This window comes from Apis mellifera, linkage group LG15 (genome assembly GCF_003254395.2).
Source record: "Apis mellifera strain DH4 linkage group LG15, Amel_HAv3.1, whole genome shotgun sequence".
Classification (NCBI taxonomy): Eukaryota; Metazoa; Arthropoda; class Insecta; order Hymenoptera; family Apidae; genus Apis; species Apis mellifera.
The window spans coordinates 7,187,692-7,206,987 of NC_037652.1; the positions used below are offsets into that span (position 1 = coordinate 7,187,692).

The 19,296-nt window shown below is 35.2% G+C and overlaps 3 protein-coding genes across 3 annotated transcripts in view; 2 read left to right on the forward strand and 1 right to left on the reverse strand.

Annotated features, from left to right (window-relative positions):
* Positions 1–1,760: 1,760 nt before the first annotated feature.
* On the forward strand, positions 1,761–5,899 carry LOC408520 (upstream activation factor subunit spp27). Its single transcript, XM_392065.7, has 5 exons — positions 1,761–1,889; positions 3,169–3,259; positions 3,576–3,868; positions 3,983–4,224; positions 4,296–5,899. Exons 1-5 carry the CDS (start codon positions 1,847–1,849, stop codon positions 4,410–4,412), a joined length of 786 nt encoding a protein of 261 aa, XP_392065.2. The 5' UTR covers positions 1,761–1,846; the 3' UTR covers positions 4,413–5,899.
* A 103-nt stretch (positions 5,900–6,002) lies between these two features.
* Positions 6,003–17,759, reverse strand: LOC410601 (cilia- and flagella-associated protein 206). Its single transcript, XM_026445629.1, has 14 exons — positions 16,079–17,759; positions 8,723–8,908; positions 8,463–8,616; positions 8,194–8,374; positions 7,935–8,104; positions 7,646–7,856; positions 7,453–7,582; positions 7,260–7,367; positions 7,068–7,173; positions 6,922–6,989; positions 6,683–6,828; positions 6,517–6,615; positions 6,313–6,445; positions 6,003–6,230 (listed from the first exon to the last, which is right to left on the reverse strand). The coding sequence occupies exons 2-14, from the start codon at positions 8,813–8,815 to the stop codon at positions 6,003–6,005; spliced, it is 1,827 nt and encodes a 608-aa protein (XP_026301414.1). The 5' UTR covers positions 8,816–8,908; positions 16,079–17,759.
* LOC410600 overlaps positions 9,220–19,296 on the forward strand; it is a 45,480-nt gene continuing 35,403 nt past the window's right edge. Inside the window, exon 1 of the mRNA XM_016916511.2 lies at positions 9,220–9,624. Within this exon, the coding sequence (XP_016772000.2) occupies positions 9,501–9,624 (124 nt within the window). The 5' untranslated portion in view covers positions 9,220–9,500. The remainder of the gene's footprint in view (positions 9,625–19,296) is intronic.

The window sequence follows — 19,296 nt, forward strand, 5'->3', positions numbered from 1 at the left end:
CAAGACAATTTTGCAATCGTAACCTGAGTTGCATACAAAACAAACACGATAAGATGTTTATTCATTTACTAAAACTCATTTCTTTATAACATTATAAAATATTTTATCAATGCATATAACAGAAAAACAAATAATTTTTTTTAATGAACAAAACAGTGTTGTCATTTTACCGGAAGTAATAGAACATTAAGAGGGAAAATGATATACTTTTGGCGAAAGTTCATAATAACATCAATGTGTGTGTAAAGAATTTAAATTATTATGCAAAATATTCATACAAATTTATCGAAATGTCAAACGATAAAAAAGAATGGTTCATTACGATAGTCCAATTGAATAAATGTTTGATAACAAATTAATGTTCTTAAATGATTACGCGAAAAATGAAACCGCCATTTTAAAGCGTTCAAACACCGTGGCGGCATTACATTTGACGTGTCATTAGTAAATATATTTTTTAGGATTAAATAAAAAGGTTTAAACATATAGATCATTTCAAAAAAAAATTAAATTTATTTTTATGTCATTTTTGAAATAAATTTATATAAAATTTTATTGAGAAATTTATCTTTCAATGAACCTGCCAGATTGAGTATAGTTATCTACAAAAGTATGTACGTCAGAGCAGCCATAATTTCTACTTACATATGTTAAATGATAAGATCGCACAAGGCGCTTCTCAAGAAACATTTTCCTTGTAAAAAACTGATACGATTTTGTAAATACAACATCTTTCTAGGATTAATGATTATAAAGTTATGAATTTTCAAAGATCATTTATTCAGAACATCCTTTCAAGTATGTTGGTGGTTACTGTACCGCTAAAGCGAGGAAGAAACCGAGTGGTCGCTTCGACAGTCGCGGCCTATTAAAATATCGCACTGATTGGATGCAATTACACGTGAATGTATCAATTTTTAGATATGATAAATACATATTTGTTACATAAACTAGTTGCATATGTAAGCAAATACAGATCACTTCAAATCATTATATACTTCGATATATAAAATTCTTTGTTTCATAGACAGAATATCATAATTGTTATAGATAAAGATAATGAAATCCATAATATAGATGATAGGAAAGATATAAAATAATATAAATCTTTAATAATAAAGGTAATGTCGTATTCTATGTAGTTTCATTCAATGAAAATAGAATCATGACTGATATTTACTGAACTATTAATTTTTTTTTAACATATCTCTAGAATGTATACTGATTGTCATATGATGCGACTATATGCCCGACGCTATGAATCCAGAAGTGGTCGCTTTGTACAGTCCATTTCGATAAAACAGCTCGAAGGATCATGAAAAATTATATTTCAATCTATTAAATTATACTCATTATTGAATATGAAACAGTATAAGAAATTTGTAAACAAAAAAAAAATTTTTAAATATAATATATATAATATTCTTTCAAAATATCGAAAAATCTTATTATATTATTGAAAATATATTATCTGGAAGTAATAGTACTAGGTATGTGAGTCGACTGTACCATAGACGCCACCGGCAGCCACGAGCGGTCGCTTAGTACAATCACTACCAAAAAATATTTGTGAACGCATTGGCGAAACATCAAAATAGGGTCATCCGATCGCAAAATTATGAGTAGGGCGTCATGAGAAACTTGTAGATCATAAAAAACTAACACGATTTGGTGTATATAGTATTCATTTTTAACGTATCCCTGCCAAGATATCCGTATTTAAAGTCTCATAAAGTTAACGTATTTTCGACTCACTGTATAGAGTGACTGTACCAACGGACGCTACGGGAGTCCGCAGCCGGCATAGGTTCAGTTGGCAGCAGTACGCACAGCGAGAAAGACGACCATGGCTGATATTTCGAACGAAGAACTTCGTAAAGAAATCACCGGTAAGTAGCAATATCCTTCGATTTACCGAACTTTGGCCTACGAATATAACAAAATTAAGTTAGTAACCATTCGTGGCTCAAATTATTCGTACGTTTGTGAGTAGGAATATGTAGGAAATCAGGCTCTTTGCTCTTGCGACGTGACGACTTTAACGCGCACGTATGTGACGAAGTGGCGTGCCCCACGCCGGCCATTACAACCACGATTCATCATATTTCCACTTACGTACAGCTTTATCGGAATATTGTATCGCCTAGCCGTTTCGTGTAATCTACTATTGAATTTTTTATATAATTTTTTGATGTCTTGGAAAAATTTTGATTTTTCCTTGGTTTTCTAGAAATGAACGCTTTCCCTATATTCTGTTCTATAGTATGCTGTATGACGCGTCTAACTGTGGTGGCGCGCGCCTGAAGCCATCGCATGCTTCATATCTCGCTCTTTCTCTTGTCTTCAACGACTTTTGCACCATGAAAAGTGATCTTAACATGGACCGTGCCCTCATTTTCTAGAATATTTCAACGGATTCTGCTTTTTTCTTTTGTTTTACCAATCCAAATATAGCCTCGTCCCTCGAATTTTACACGCTTGTTACAGTTGCAGTTACGGCGTATTTTGTTGCCACGAATATTCACTAGTTTTTACCTTTCCCGCCGCCTCAAAATGGACATGATGTTTATACTTTATTAATATTTTTTCCTTAATTTTATGTTTTTTTGTTCAATCGCTTATCTTGAATTTTCGCATAAACGGTTAATTATACCGATCTGTATGAACTTTCATCGTTTATATATGGTTGAACTTTTAGCTATTTTTCGTCATTCCAAGGTCCAATGTATTTTACGATCGATCCACTGATGCAAAGAAAGCAGTTTTATAAACTCAATTAATTTAATATATTTTCGCCAAGAAATTTATTTTCAGAAATTTTTTTTTCTTTTTTTTTTCTTTTTTTTTTTTTTCACAAAAATTGGCAACCGGCACGATGAATAGCGGCCATTTTCGTTCAATATTTACTAGTATTCTGGCGCGGGAAACTTACATTATTCTAAATTTTATCTGATATTATACATTTTAAATTCTAATTGATTTATACTATTATATAAACATTACCTTTTATTAATAGCATTATCATTTCTTGTATTTTATAATATATTAAGTATAAAAATAAATTAAAGTTAAAATTTATACGAATAAATTGTCTATTTTTAGTTAAATTTCGAATATTCAAGCTAAGAAAATTTTTTGCATGAAATGGAAATATATTTTTATGTTTAGCTATCCTTAAGGATGCAGATCTTACTACTATGTCAGCTAAGAAAGTAAGGCTACAAATTGAAGGAAAACTTGATATAGACCTTACTGAAAGGTAAGAGCTTATGTAAATTATCATCAACATTCAATATCAATAAATTTCTTATTTTACTTTATATTTCTAATAAAGAAATAGAAAAAGAGAGAATATATGTTTTTGGATACAGCAGGCGCTCTTGTAATTAAAATGAATCAAGAGTGAGATTATCTGTATCCGAAATAAAAGTAAGGTTCTCTGTGTGAAACTACTTCTTAAAGTTTTCACCTCGTTCCACCTTCAACATTTTGTTTGATATTAAATATAATTTCATTTATAAGTTTTACTTTGTATTTAATGTGGTGGTGAAATTTTATGGTAAATTTATGTACAGGAAAAAGGAAGTAGACAATTTAGTCATGGAGTGTTTACAAGAAAAACAAGATGGAGCAAAGAAAAAGAAGAAGACTGCTAGTGAAGAATCTGAAGATGGTGAAGAAGAGGAAGAAGAAGGATCAGAAGAAGAAGAAGAGGAAGAAGAAAAAAAGCCAGCCAAAAGGAGTCCCGCAAAGAAACAAATTAATAAACGTAAGAAAGGATCTTCTGATGATGAAGAAAGTGCAAGTGATGATGATGCTAGTGACGAAGAATATAATCCAAAGAAACCAAAGGCAACACCTAAAAAAAGTAAATAAATTTAAAATATATTATTTATATATATATATAAATACACATATATACATACACATATATATGTTTATTCCTCTCTGATTCTTTTATTTTTAATAATATTTTTAATAGATAAGCCTGGCAAGAAAGGAAAAAAGAAAGGTAGTGACAGCGACAGTGATGAAGATTGGGGTAAAGTTAAGAAAGCTCAAGGTGGAGGAGCAAAGAAAGGTGGTGGAGGTAAAGCTAAAGGTGGATATACTCGTGCTATCACATTATCTCCGGAACTTGCTGCTGTTGTTGGTGCTGAACAAATGGCTCGACATGAAGTTGTGAAAAAGATTTGGAGTATCATTAAAGAAAGGAATCTTTATGTAAGTATTAAACTTATATGTTGTTTTCTTATTTTATTTTCAACATTTTAATATATTTTATTATTTTATAGGATCCTAAAAATAAGCAATACGCACTTTGCGATGATGAATTATTGAAAGTAATTGGAGTAAAACGTTTTAGAACTTTTGGTATGATGAAGTACCTCAAAAATCACTTTGTAGATTAAATCATCCTCGAACCACGAATTCTAACAGGTTATAAACATTGTATAACGTATTCCAAGATGCAAAGTGCATCTTTCCATCTTTCTCACACGATACATAAATATACATACATACAAACACAAACATATTTCTTGCGACTTAAGACTTTAGCCATGTTTACATCATTCCGATAAACTCTGTTGTCCATGGTAGCTGCTTTGTCTTATTGAATATAATCTTATATTCGCGATGTAGCATCTTAATTTATGGGCATTATTATAAAAGCGCGGCTCGTTAACATTGTTAAAAGCTGCCCAAAATGTGTATGCAAATGATGACCCACAAGTAGGAATCTATGTAGATTTGATCAATGTCACGATGATATAAAAAAGGAAGGGTTGATACCATGGACGTGCGGATGATTTCGAAATGTGGAAAACATTAAAATGGCCAATAGTCAATAAGCTGGTTTTAAGTCAATGTATTCAAAGTTAATGTTTTATCGTTTGCCTGGTGGTTCTTGTAAACAATCCTTTTTCACCAAGCATGAAAATACGGTGTGCCATTGTGGCAGTAAAAAGTGAAGCAGTAAAAACTGTTTTAAATTTTTTTTAAATGAATTTTGTTTTTTTTTTTTTTTTTTATTTTATTACGTGACAGTTAAAAATTGAAGTAGATTAAATACTTAGATTAAATAAAAAAATATTAATAATGATAACTGATTGCGGTAATGCTTAATTTCTTTTCTAATTTTTTTTTTTCTTTTTTTTTTTTTCTAAATCACTAATTGCCGCCCAAAAATCACACAATATTTTCATCTTTTTATTTTAATATTGGTTACTTTCTGAAAATGGATGTAACAAAGGGACAATTTTTCAAACAAAGGAGAGAAAGAGAGAATGGGAAGAGATATGTGGTAAGTTAAAAAAAAAGTATGATAAGAATTAAGAGAACGACGATGCGAAAAATCAACATCCTGTACCTCTTCTGTATAATTGTTACATTATACACTGAAATTATTATTAAGCGAAATTTAATTGTATTATCGTGTAATTACTAATTATTGTCGTAATATAGGTTTCTTGGTGTAAAAAATTGACCTAACTCTTAAGATTTAATGGTAAAGTGATGTATTCAGTAAAAGTATGATGCATGCATATTAAAGATCACAGTATGCGCAGCATTGCGCAATGTTGAATTGTAGAAAGTAAGATAGATTGATGATTGCGAGATGCGGAATCCTATTGTGGATATACGCATCTCGTTGTATGGAAAAATTTGTGTATTTTGAATATAAATTATGAATGCTGGCCTAAATTAATGGAAGCCACGAAGAAATCATTGCAAACATTTGACGATAATGAAAATATTACGCGTGTTACGAAGTAAATTATAATAATACCAGTTTGTTTTCTAAATGAAAAAAAAAAAAAGTACAGGTTATGCCAAGATATTTCGTGAATGTATTTGAAAACATCATTAAAAAGATATTGCTTTCATTTTTTTTTAAGAGTGCTCTTTGTAGCTTCATTCTATCGTGAATAACCTTCGGACACCTATCCAATATATCCTTTAAGGCTAATGCAAAATTTATATTATATGATATATATTATTTATAAGTGTTTCAGTTCGGTTTCCAAGAAAGATACTACATGTTGATTATCATCGTGCCTCCCCCGTAGACCAAAGATATAAGTTAAGAGTTTCTTTGTATTCGTGTAATTATCTCTTCTTGTTTGAACTTCTTTGTCTCGAGGCGGAGCTGCTTGTATATAAACACCGTATCTGAAGTTGGACTTATGCGTTTGAGTGCTGCGTGTTTTATATCGACTTATTGTCGCCTGGAAAAAGGAATGAAGTCGCTTTTTTTTTTTTTTTTTTCTATTTTATTTAACCTACATTATATTTATTGATAGAACTTACTAAATGTAACGCTTTATTTCTTAATTCCCAGATATTCGAAGAATAATTCTTATCGATGAACGATGGAAGTATATGCAAATCTGTTTGAACCATTCGATGGTTACACATTTTTAACTCAGGACCTTCTTCCATCCTTGTTAAGTAAAATTCTCTATTAAGTAATTTTATATTAAATTTAGATTAATAACATTATTAAATACTTACACTTCTTCAGTTTGTAAAGCTCGTACATCATCGTATACTTGAAACAAATATACATACTCAAAATTATCGCGTATAAAATTAAGACCGTCGTAAATGTATCTGTGACAAATTTATTCATTTAATATTTTAATAGTTATAGTTTTTGTAGTTTGTAACAAAGACATACCTATCGGGATCTTTTCCAAATTCTTTCGCTGCATCGATCGAACAAAATACATAATATTTTCCTTTCCATTTAACAACACCATTATTCGGATTTCCCGGGATTAATACTCCTTTTCTAATGAACATCCATGCGCAAAATCCTAGAAACTAATGGCGAATTCATTAACTTAGAGAACTCATACTTTGGTACGAACCTTGGTGTAATAATCTTCAATTTCAACATCTTATGTTTCATATTACCTCTAAATTTATGTTCTCGAAATCCACAGTAGTGTTAGGATAATAAATAGTGCACGGGCCACACTCCTCTAAAATAAAATTTTTAATTTGTAGCATCTAATTTTTTATCTGATATTACAATATTAATTTGCAATTTATTTTATAACCTATTAATTCACCCATCGTTTGCTCTAATCTTTCAGCATCTGTAAGTACTTTATTATCGGACAGCATATCCAGCATTAGTGTTTCATTGTATGTGTTCACATAATTCTATAATATATATGTAAAATATTGGTATATATTCAATCTTTTTACTTCATTGTTTATATTCGTACATAATTATATTTAATAATTACCTTTGTAGTCAAAGTTTGAAGTTCCCAAAAAAAGTTGTTAATACCACTTATTATAATCACTTCATCCTGAAGTCCCATCCATATATCGGCTAAATCGATGAATTGTGGCTAGTCAAGAGTAGTCAAGGATAAATTAATATAATTATAAAATGAAGATTCGCAGAAAAAGAAAACGTGTAAAATGATTTCTTACGTATACTTCAGTACTGGAGATCGCAGTTTTATACCTCACAGTGTCATGAAGTTTAAAGAAGCGTTTCTCAAGACGTTCTAGATAATTTTGAATCTCCTTTTCGCTACGATCTATGTCGCTTAACAGTTTTCTACGATGAAAAGAACGATGATTATCGACATTAAATTTTATTATTATTGTTATCGAACCATACCTGATATAAATCTCTTGTTGGCGGCACACTGTTAACATTTCAGTTGCCCACTCTATATTCTTTTTTGAAAAAATATTAATCGGTAATTCTTTTACAAAGCATATTTTTTCTACAATTGCAGTGAATTTGTATATTTTCGTCATTAAATGTTCTAAAAATTCCATGATAATTTCACGACTTCTTTTTACAGCTTTTTGCAAAATGGCAGGCACTGAGAGAGAGAAGATAATTCTCGTTAACGATTTATTTTTTTATAGTATATTAATTTTAATCATTTCCAAAGACTTACAATCGTCAATCCCTTCTCCTCCGCGTTGGCAATCTCTGTTAAACAATCGTATTCCAGCGACTATGCACATTAATTCCATTAACTGTTCTTCCTTCTCACGTTTAGACAATTTTACATAGTGTTCCAATTCCAAAGGTTGAAAAATACTTTTCAATGCTATTGAAACTTCGCTGAAATAATAAATTTTATTTCTCATTAATACAAATAATATAAAGAAAAATACGTACAATATAATATTTTATAAATTTAGCATTATTACTGAATTACTGCGGCTACAGTAGGATTTCCAAGACCGCTTAAAATAGTGATAACCGTCAATATCTTTTGATACAATTTTTCAAATTCCTGTCTATTTGTAATTTTTTCAGTTTTACAAATTTCCGCAACCAATGGTCCACTTTTTTGATGCAATCGTAATCTGTATCGTTTAACGACTTCATCTGGAAGGAATGGAAAACATATTTGATTATGTAATTATTATTTATAATTGTTATTTCGAATATTAAATACATTTAAATAGATTTTTACCTCTGGCATGATAGTGTTTTGCAAAATATAATTGAATTTTCAATATTGTTAAACTTATTTTTTTTTCATCACATATTTTTTCAACTATATCTTTAATAAGATTCTCATTTTTCTCATCCATTTTATATATAGGATTTAAATGGAATAAAGTAATCTGTAAAACGGATAAATGTAGAAAATAATATTTTGCATCGAAAATTAACATTGAATAATTATTTAGGTTAATTCAAAATTAAAAGTTTCTCATAAAGGATACGTACCAGAAAAGAAACAAAATCCTCAGTTGTATTTACGTTTTGTTCCAAGCACATAATTATTATTTTTTCTATTATTTCCTTTCGCAAGTTTTCCATAATTAAAATCCAATAACTGCGTACACGAATTAAAGTAACGTCGACCTTTCAATTTTCCTTGTAGTTTGATCAATATTTCACAACTTCAATTCTCTTGTGTTAAAAGTTTAATTTTTTTTTTTTTAATTTTTATAATATCGAAGCATTAAAATTAATTTATTTAGCTTTTTAAAATGATTATTGTATTTGAGGTAAAACAATCTTTTGGTTAATTATTCCTTTGTTTTTTAATAACTTATTAATTCTGTATATTTCTGTTACTAATATCAGCCGATCAATAATTCATATGAACGTCAAGAAAAAAAAAAAAGGAACCAAAGTATGGTAGATAATTATTATGAAAGAACAAAAAAAGCATAAAAAAAATATATATAAAAAAGAAACATAATTTGCGATTTAAATGACGATTATAATCGGCGCGCTTCGAGCTCGGCAAAGTTCGTGAATGTTCGTAGGTTCGATGGCTCGATACACAAAGGGGGAGGAAGGAGGGGGAGGGGGCCTGGATGAAGCTCCATCAGAGGTGTTGCAACAGTCCCAACCGACGGAGCAGTCGGGTTGGGTGGTTAGTACGGTGTGGAGTGCGTGTAACGAAAGTAGATAGAACACGGAACGTAAAAACGTGATTACCGGTTGTCATGACGTTTGCGTGAGCTTTGTGTATTGCGATTCGCCGCCTAAAAACATGTTGAGTGATATCTGGTGCTTGAATTCGCGATGTACCGTCGGTGGTGTGACGGTGCAGTGCAAATTAGTGCTAGTTTTGGTGCTACTCGCGATCCTGCCTGATGTACACACCGAGAATCATGGTAAGTCATTAAGTGTTTCTTCGTGTTTGCCAAAGAAAAGATCAAACTGAATAATTATTGCCTATCTTTCGAGACATTTTTCAATAACGCAATTATTCCAAATTTCTTTCGCGACTTTGTTCGTTTGTTGTTCGAGAAATACATTGTCACGTTTTTTTTCAAATCCATCATGAAATTTTATAAATATTTAATAATTAATTTTTATCGTATATTATTGTAAATTGTTTATTATGATTTTTTTCTGTCATTCGTATATACCATCCAATCCGATTGGCTGTCTTTACAAAAGTACAATATATGCACTTTGTATATACCTTGTATACATAGATATACTTAGCTATATTAAAGTTAAAGTTATATCGTTCAGATATACACATTTCATTGCGGTGAATACATTTCCCCACTCGTATTGTCGAGACAAAAGCTATCGGTTAATACTAATAAAACTAATACTATAAAATAAGAAAGTTAAAAGTTTAATTTATTATTTAGATGCAATTAATGGGGAAATTTGCATAAATATAATACATGTGTATATAGCAATGAAGTATATAACAGTAAGCTTTCGACTGGCCAAACAATGCAAACCTCACTAATGCGAATATAGTCTATTTTAATGCATACATTAACCTTTGCACATCACTCGACATTTCTCTGACAAAAGGCAATAAAAGTAACTGAATATCTACGCTTGTTTTATCGAAATGAATGTTTAACGTTAAAAACAAAGAAACATAGAAAATTATAGCGGTCAGAAATTTATCTTCGTCGCGTTTTCGAATAGAAATGGGGTGAGGGACGAATCAGAATCGATGAAGATTTACGAACAAACTATAGGCTTGAACAGATAATACGATCTTATCGATAATTTACAAAAAATCTATATGAAATCTATATCAGGATGAGAAGTGTATAATGAGAAACGATATTAGATCTGTGCACACTTAATACATATATACTTAACCTTTAATGCTTTTTTTAATCTATCGACTTTTTTTTTTTTCTAAAAAATTTAATTTTCGAACGGCAGTTGATTGGTAAAAAATAGAATAAATTTTTCTAAAGTTGAATCAACATTTCGTTAAATATTACGCGTTACGTTAGAAACGGAACAATTAGAAACAATTAGAAACAAAAACTAACGCTGTACAAAAGAATATGCAAATGGCTGACTCGTTGCAACACATTGTTTCCACAAATTATAAACTCATATTGCATCTGCGAATATAATACATATATAACGTTAACGAATTCATCAAGTTTCTCCGATTCTGGTTTCTTAGTAAAACTATGCACATTTCTCGCGTTAACATCTCCTAAATACAAGCGGCACAGATACGGGCTCTAAGAAGGAGAGGAAGAAAGTAACAACGGCTTAATTATTCGCGGAGGCGCACAATCTCGCGTCGCGTATTCGTTATTTTCTCGTCCTTCTTGGAACACTCGCCAGTCCGTGAAGGTACTCGTCGAAAGTCCTTGAAAGAGCCTATAGTTGGTCGGCTCATCCGCCGCTATGGATTTCGCGCAACGACGACAATTATCCACGAAACAATACGTTTATCGACGTCGCGTTGCGCAAACGATAGGAATCGTAACTTTGCTCCTATCGTTTTTGCCGCTCGTTCCATTTCATTTTCCACGAAAAAAGTTTATTCGGAAAAGAAGAGTATATTTTTCTTTATTTTTATTAAATTAAAGATCGAACATATTTATCGAATTTCATCGAGAGAAGGCAATTACGTTGCTTAAATTGCATTAATCGCTAGAACGAATTCAACAATTAACTTTTAAATTCTATCGAAGGAAAAGTTAATAAAGAGAGAAAGCAGTTGCAAGTAGACAGATGTTTGCTACTTCCGTCACGTTCGTACGATTCGTGATTCATCGGAGGAGTCGATCTCTAATATACATTCAAAACGAGCTAATCATTTACTTCTAATCGATGATTAATCCATCCTTCTCGGAGGCGTCGACGTGGTCGAGTGGTCTTCGAGTCGATAGGACTTCGAGTTGATAATACGTATATATTTACGCGCATATTTATTCGTTCGATAGACCATCTAGGAAATTCGCGATATTTTTTCTATTACATCGTTATCTTGGAGATCTCAAATTCACTGCACAAAGTAGCTCCTCCTTTGAGTTACGTCAACATAATTATATTTTTTACATTTTTTCTTTAAATGCATCGCGCATACTATTTCTCAAATATTCATTTTTCGTGTCACTTTCTCATTCAAATATCTCATTTACAAATCAAACGATTCGTTATTTTCTCTCTCTATCCGTTTTTATTCGACGAGATATCGAGCAAAAGTTTGTAAGAATACGTTCGAGAAGTTGACTCGCGTTCGAAAAGAAAGTTAGGTTAGGTCCGATTGGAAGACACGCGACAGTGAGAGGTTAACCGAAACGGACGGTTGGTAGGAGCGTAACGGTATAGCCGTGTTCGTAAGCGAAAATGATTCACGGATAGAAGCGTTCTATATTTACACGGAACGAGTTAAAGCAATTTCCATCGGTCTCGATCGGTAATAGAACGAGGTTGGAAACGGCGCGACGGTTCGTTAAGTGGTCGACTCGTAATTATAAGCGGCGTCTAACGGGGGAAGGTCGAATTCACTACGAGCTACTTCCGTTTATCGATGACTCGGTCGGCTCCGGCCGAATTTACGACTGTCTCGCAACACTCGCTCGCGTACAAATTCGACTGTCGAACGTTTCTCGCGTATGCCGCTCGTGGCGTTTCCTGTTCTCGTGCCGACCGATATCGAGATCCATACCGGTTTACACCCGTGTCAGAGTTATCATCGGTGTCGATTAAACGTCGCGCAAAACTCGGTGCAGGCCTGTACGTCTAACCGTAGAGACACGTGTTTCCACCTCGTTATATGCATATACGGAGAAAGAAATCTTTGGCGCACGTGTTCCTTCCTCCGCGATTGAAAGGACAAACGACACACGGGAACGTGTTATAACGTCGAAAGGTCCCCGATTGTTCTTTTGTCGCGTTGCCACGTGTTCCTTGATTCACGAGGAGACAATAATTAAGAAAGAGCGATTCGATTTAAATGGATTTAGGAAATCTTATCTGGGTTTTTTTTTTTTTTCATCAAGATAAAAATTCATTCACATTTTTATCCGATTATCCGACAAATTAACTCTCGAATGCCATTAACTCGTATCGCCGTAGAAAGTTAACAGGAATTGTCGCTTCGTTTATATTCGATTGTTTGCGCTCGATGAATAATTCGTTTATTCCCCGCAATCGTAGAGGGAAACACATTGGGAAAGGGCATTGTTAATCGATCAAGCATCGGCGAACGCGAAAATCGTGAACAAATAGGAAAACAATGACCGAATCTCTACGCCCATTAATAATTAATCAGATATACTTCGTCCAAGGTAAAATTCATATTTTCCATCCAGCTTTATACATATATATAGAAAACGGATTCGCCGATCCATGACACTCGAATTGAAAATAATAATAAAGTTTACCCGATTTTCACTTTACCGTGAAATTTCATCTAATTCTTCTACTGGAAACGATTAAATCGAACTTGACTTGCGATTGAAAACCAAGCCTCCTCTTTCGTAAAGCTTGAGAACAAAATTCTTGAAGGAAAGTTTTTTAGTTTCGGATTCCCAATCTTTCTTTACCGCAGTCTTTAATTCCTCTTGGAAAATTCGAAATCGATCTAACGTGTTGTTAAATTGTTTGGCGTTTCGAGTCCCGATCGAAGATCGAGTTGGGACGAAATACATTGCACGGCGATTCGTTGGACAGGGGGGAGGGGGGGTGATCGACGATTTTCATTTGCACGAGGCTTGATTAAACGTTGCCCGGGGCGACTGTGACGGGGCAACAATGCGACTGCGAGAAAGGCAATGGAACCTCGCCGCGCCACTTTACATTCTTCTTCATTGTCTGCGCGTTAAAACGAGCCGCCGCCGCCGCCGCCGCCGACGCGTCGAGATCGGGCAAGGAAAAAAGTGTCGCGGTGTCCCGACGAGGGTGCGCGACACCCCTTCGCCCCCGAGAAAAAACGCGCTTTCACGGAAAAAAAATCACTTTCTTTTTTTTTTTTTTTTACAAAAGTTCACGCTAAAATTTCGCATAACCCGACGAGAAATTTCGACCGACTTGTTATTCGGTGATTATTCATTCGTATCTGATATGAGATGCAATTTTTTGACAAAAGTAAGGAGAAAAACGATCGTGGAGAATTTTTAGTTTCGTCAAGCAAACAAATCTTTTAACGATCTACGGTTTAAATAAACTTTGCCAGATTTCTAAATAAAACGCGCCAAGTTTCAATTTTTTCCTTGAAGCTGCTAACAAGAAACTTTTTCCCCTCTTTTTTTTTTTTAAAGAAATCCGTAACGAGAATCGATGTTCTGCGAAAAGCCGATTTAATTAGCCCCGGCCGAAATCGTAGATTTTTTTTTACAAACTTCGATATCCCTAAGAAGATTAACGAGCTTGGAGAGGAGAGTTTTTTTGACGAGCAGATTTGGTCAATGGACCGAACCAGGAGGTGGCAATTAATGCGAACGAAAGATTGATCTGCTGAACACAATTTCGACCTCGCAGCATCAATTTTTTCCCCTTATCGATTCATCATCGCGTTTATCACGGATTATTTTAGTTTTGCGCTTTTGAACCAAGGTGAACGCTTATCAGGTGATAATTGCGATAAGAAACTCTTGTTGTTCTGAGGGACGTTTCACAATTTTTTGGCGAGGGAGGGATGGCGGAAATTGAGATGTTGACGATCGTAGGAAATCTCAATTGCTAGGCGAGGATTTAAAGTGGCGTAGGGGCGGGCGTAGGAAACGCGAGCCGTTAAGGCAGGGCTTAGCAACGGGTCAAGAGCGTTAAGCTCTCAATGAGGACGAGGATCGAGGCGACGAAGAGACTCGTGCCACGTGTGGGCAGAATTTTATAAACGATACGTGCCGGCCGTGGGCGAGGAGTCGTACCAGCCGACGCATCGTCCGCAACATCCGCAGATTATGACGATTTCAGTTTGTTTCGCAAACAGCCTCTCCTCGATCTTTTCAAGAAATTTGCAAAAATTCGAATTGGAATAAAAAGAAGAAAGAAAGATTCGTTTCTTTTCTCTTTTTTCGCTCAAATCGTGTCACGGCTCGCTCGATCCGCGGATAATGAAAGTTTCATCGATCGACCTTCGAGTCTCCGCCAATGGCCAGTCCTAGATTCCTTCGCAATGTCGCCAATGTCGCACAATTCATTTCGAAGGGAAAGGGAAAACATTTCGATCCATTCAGGACGCTCCTCCTCCTCCGATCATATTCTTTTCTCGAACAATTCGCTTTACGATTCCAGACTTGGAAAATCTGGGATAAATATACGAAAAAAGTAAAGGAGCCTTTACCGGGGAAATTTAACAATTGAATTTTCTCTCGTTTTCGGGAGAATCGTGGGTTAATCCCGTGCTAAAGCGTTGTTCCATACGTAACAGAGGGACGTTTACTACGAGAGAGACGATCGTAAAGCTTTTCTCCGGTGGAGCGTAGCGCGGACTAAAATAAAAGTCCAGCTGTGGCATATGGGCGCCACTATCACCGTTTAAATTACCATCGTTCCCTCTTCCACCCCTTCCTCGCGCTCGCTTATTGCTTTTCCCGAATTTTCGTGCGTCCAATGCATTATAGTTACGTTTATAGTATTCGAAATTTCCAAAGAAGTGAAAGAAAGAGGAAAAAAATTAAAATAGTCCGTCGTTTTTGTTATTTTTCTTCCTTTCTATCTTTGAGAGAAAACGAGAGATTTTTTTGAAATTTTATCGTAAATTTTTTCGTTTCAGATAATAGGTCGGATTCGTGACCTAGCCATCGCATGATTTCAGTCTCATTCGCACAATCGCAAGCTGGATCATCGATGAGTAATTATCGAATAGAATAGGAAGAATTTAGATAAGGAATCATTGTTTAGGATTAATTGATTAATTCTGTGTATGCTCTGCGATTATCATAAATGTTTATTAATAAATTAGAAAAAGATGTATCATCGATGGATGAGTAATCGAATAGAATTTAGAGATTAGGATTATTGATATTTCGTAATTATAAATATTTATTAGTAAATTAGAAAAAGATGTATCATCGGTGGATGAGTAATCGTCGAATAGAAAGAATTTAGGTAAGCAATTATTGGATCATTCATATTCCCGCGTTCCATAATTATCACACATATTTATTAATAAATTAAAGAAAGATGCATCATCGAGTAACTGTCGAATAGAAAGGATTTTGAATCCTGTATAATTATCACAAATATTATATTTAGAGAAAGGCGATATTTTACGAGAGAGAGACATATTACGTAGGTAACGAAAAATGCCGGAGCAATTTTAAATCCAGTCAAAACTCGACAACACCGCGATCAAAATGCAATTCACGCTGAGCATAGTGTTCAGAAACTTACCGTTAATTGCGCCCTCTCGATCGCGCATCATTTGGAAATGGCAACAGTGCACGATTAACCGGTGTTATCGCCGCGATGTGTTCGAACAGCGGCGCGAAAAGCGTTTTCTTCTTTTGTAAAAGGGAAGCAAGAGTGGGGGGGAGACGTTGACGTTGCGACAACGCTGGCCGGGCGGCCAATCATCGAATTCCCCTTAGCCGTGCGCCGCGTTCATTGTACACACTTCCGACTCTCATTGAAGCCGGGGCTATTTCCGCCCAGCCTTTCCAAACACGCCGACCATTGGAACGAAATTATGCGACGCGTGCCAGCGGTCGGCCATATGCTCACGAATTAAGGGGCCTTGAACCAACCTCCGTGAAAGGAAACCTTTTCTCTCCACTTCGATTCCATCTTCCACGGTGATCGCGCGGAGGAGACAATGGCCCCGTTCGCAAACTCGTCCACTCGTCGTCTCGAGTTTCGACTCGGTTCACGACGACTCGAACCGCTTAATCGCCGCTCCCTACTACCTACGCCTCTTCCAACCCGATTGTCACGTAGCGTTACAGATGTTCTCGAACGCGACAACCGTGCACGTCCTTCGACGGCCCGTTATTTCACGCTCCTTGTTACTTGTTGCTCGCTCGGCCGATCGTGATTCGTCACTGGCCGACCCGTGCGCTCTTCTCTTCTCTTACTCTTTTTCTTTTTCTTTTTTTTTTGTCACGATCCGTGGACCGTTTCCACCACACGTTTTCGTCACGTTCGATCGCAGCGATTGGATAAAGGAAAAGTTTTATTCTTCGCAATTAAACACGCGACAAGGAAGACGCAATTTTAAATAATTATCTCGATCCAATCCCGCGGCCACGCCTTCCTATTTCCGCTCGATTTCCCGCGTATCCTCCCGAGACTGGTGTCGATTAGTCATCGGTTGTTTGCGAACAGATCGTCGCGCGCCAGTTTTCTTCTCGTCCGAAGCGATTCACCGGTCGAATCGGATCAAGCCACCGGAACACGGTCAATCTCGACCAATTATGCAAATCGCCGTGTTACCGTTAAATTGCATCCGCCGAGCGCGGCATTAACGTCCAGCTTTCCATCCAGAGCGCGAAAATGATAGGAAATCGTGCCGATCTCGTCGGCCTACGCCATCCATTTTTTTCTCTCTTCGAGTTGCGAAACTTTAGGCTCGGTTTAGTCCGAGATTCGTCCCGAGAGCAGAAGAGAATCGATTTAAATGAAACAAGACTGATTATGCGTCTGTCTTTATTCTGCCTTTGTCAATCCGTTATTAAAATTTGAATCAAAGTAGAGGTAGATAAAATTCCATTCGTATGTGTTTAGTTACAATAGATATTCCGATTTTATCGATGCATCCGTTTTAAAAATTTGACTCCAGATGGAAATGGAATATCATTCGAACGTGTTTGCACAACGTATTATTCTGATTATATATAAGATCAATTTTTTATTCTATCGTCGATCGATTCGTTAATTTTCGAAATTTGAAGTGAAGATAAAATTCCATTCGTATGTTTAGTTACAATAGATTATACGTAAGATTTTTGAGTCTATCTTTATTCCGATTTTATCGATGCATCCGTTTTAAAAATTTGACTCCAGATGGAAATGGAATATCATTCGAACGTATTTACACAACGTATTATTCTGATTATATATAAGATCAATTTTTTATTCTATCGTCGATCGATTCGTTAATTTTCGAAATTTGAAGTGGAGATGAAATTCCATTCGTATGTTTAGTTATAATAGATTATGCGTAAGATTTTTGAGTCTGTCTTTATTCTGATTTTATCGATGCATCCGTTTTAAAAATTTGACTCGAGATGGAAATGGAATATCATTCATCATCAACAATAATACGTGTTTATACAATGTATTATTCTGATTATATATAAAACCAATTTTTTATTCTATCGTCGATCGATTCGTTAATTTTCGAAATTTGAAGTGGAGATAAAATTCCATTCGTGCATGTTTACACAACAGATTCTGATTATTCGTAAGATCAATTTTTGAGTCTATCCTTATTCCGATTTTATCGAATGCATTAAAAAGTTTGACTCGAGGTAAGAATAAACGGAATTCATTCGTGTTTACACGATAAATTATTCTGATTACACGAAGATAAGACGAATTTTGAGTCCATCTTTTATTCTATCGTCGATCGATTCGTTAATTTCGAAAATTTGAAGTAGAGATAAATAAATAGAATTCCGTTTCGTGCGTAGATTCGAAAGGAGAAAATTGTTACGCGGATAATAGAAACTGAATTAAAGTTCGGGTGGGATCATGGCACTAATTTGGTTGAACGCGGTAGCTGCATTCTCGCAATCTTCTCTCTCCCGCCACGTCCCTCATCTCAACATCGTTATTTTCAATCCTTGTATTCCGGAACTTGTACCGGATGTCCGATGTCTCGAGAAATTTCTCGGAAATATTCCTCTTAATTACATATTCCTCTTCCTCCCTTCTTCTTCTTCTTCTTCTTCTTCTTTTTCTTTTTCCTTCCTTTTTTTTTCCCTCCATCAACGCGTGACTAAAGGTACAATAAGCGTCACGTTGCGTGAATCATCGCGCGAGAGGTCACGTTCTTTCTTCCGAGAATCGTTTCAACGGCTCGAATACACCGAATGGAACGTGTGACAGGAGAGAAGAAGGAAGAAGAACCAGAAGGAGTATATATATTCGTCACTTTTTCGAAAAGAGACATTCGAAGAGAGAAAAGAAAAGGTGGATCGATCGAGACCTTAGCCTTCGATCGATCCTCGACCGGGATCGTCTCTCGGTTTCTCGATCGCGGCAGGGCGTGGCGAAGGCTGGGCGGAAAGGTTGGCGAGATCCGAATCTATTCTCAGCTTAACAATGGATCGCATTCTTAAGCCTGCTAGACCGCCGGTCTGCCACCGCATCTTGGAAACCGCGATACTCCCAACTTGGTCGCATTCCTCTCTAGCGCAACGTTTCAACGCCACAAATCTAATCTAGTCCCACGTCCTTTTCGTTCTTCCATGTTTGATTAACACGCGAAATGTCGTTCAGGCCACGCGCGCCGCTGTATCGAGCGTGCTTCTCTATCGATATTTTCGTAGTGCTGATGGTTGGAAGAATCGATCTCGCATCATTTGCATTCGCAATAGAAATATCGATAATAGTAATTGTATCGACGATAGTTTCTTGTGCTAATAGAATTAGAAAAGGGATCAAATAGT

What these genes read in the sequence shown, in the direction of transcription:
- LOC410601 (XM_026445629.1), bottom strand. Translation starts at nt 8,815, where the DNA reads ATGGAAAACTTGCGAAAGGAAATAATAGAAAAAATAATAATTATGTGC. An exon ending in ACTGTAGCCGCAGTAATTCA is followed by an intron (nt 8,105 to 8,193) that starts GTAATAATGCTA and finishes TTATTATTTCAG; the next exon opens with CGAAGTTTCAATAGCATTGA. An exon ending in CAACAAGAGATTTATATCAG is followed by an intron (nt 7,583 to 7,645) that starts GTATGGTTCGAT and finishes TTTTCATCGTAG; the next exon opens with AAAACTGTTAAGCGACATAG.
- LOC408520 (XM_392065.7), top strand. Translation starts at nt 1,847, where the DNA reads ATGGCTGATATTTCGAACGAAGAACTTCGTAAAGAAATCACCG. An exon ending in AAAGGCAACACCTAAAAAAA is followed by an intron (nt 3,869 to 3,982) that starts GTAAATAAATTT and finishes TATTTTTAATAG; the next exon opens with ATAAGCCTGGCAAGAAAGGA. An exon ending in TTAAAGAAAGGAATCTTTAT is followed by an intron (nt 4,225 to 4,295) that starts GTAAGTATTAAA and finishes ATTATTTTATAG; the next exon opens with GATCCTAAAAATAAGCAATA.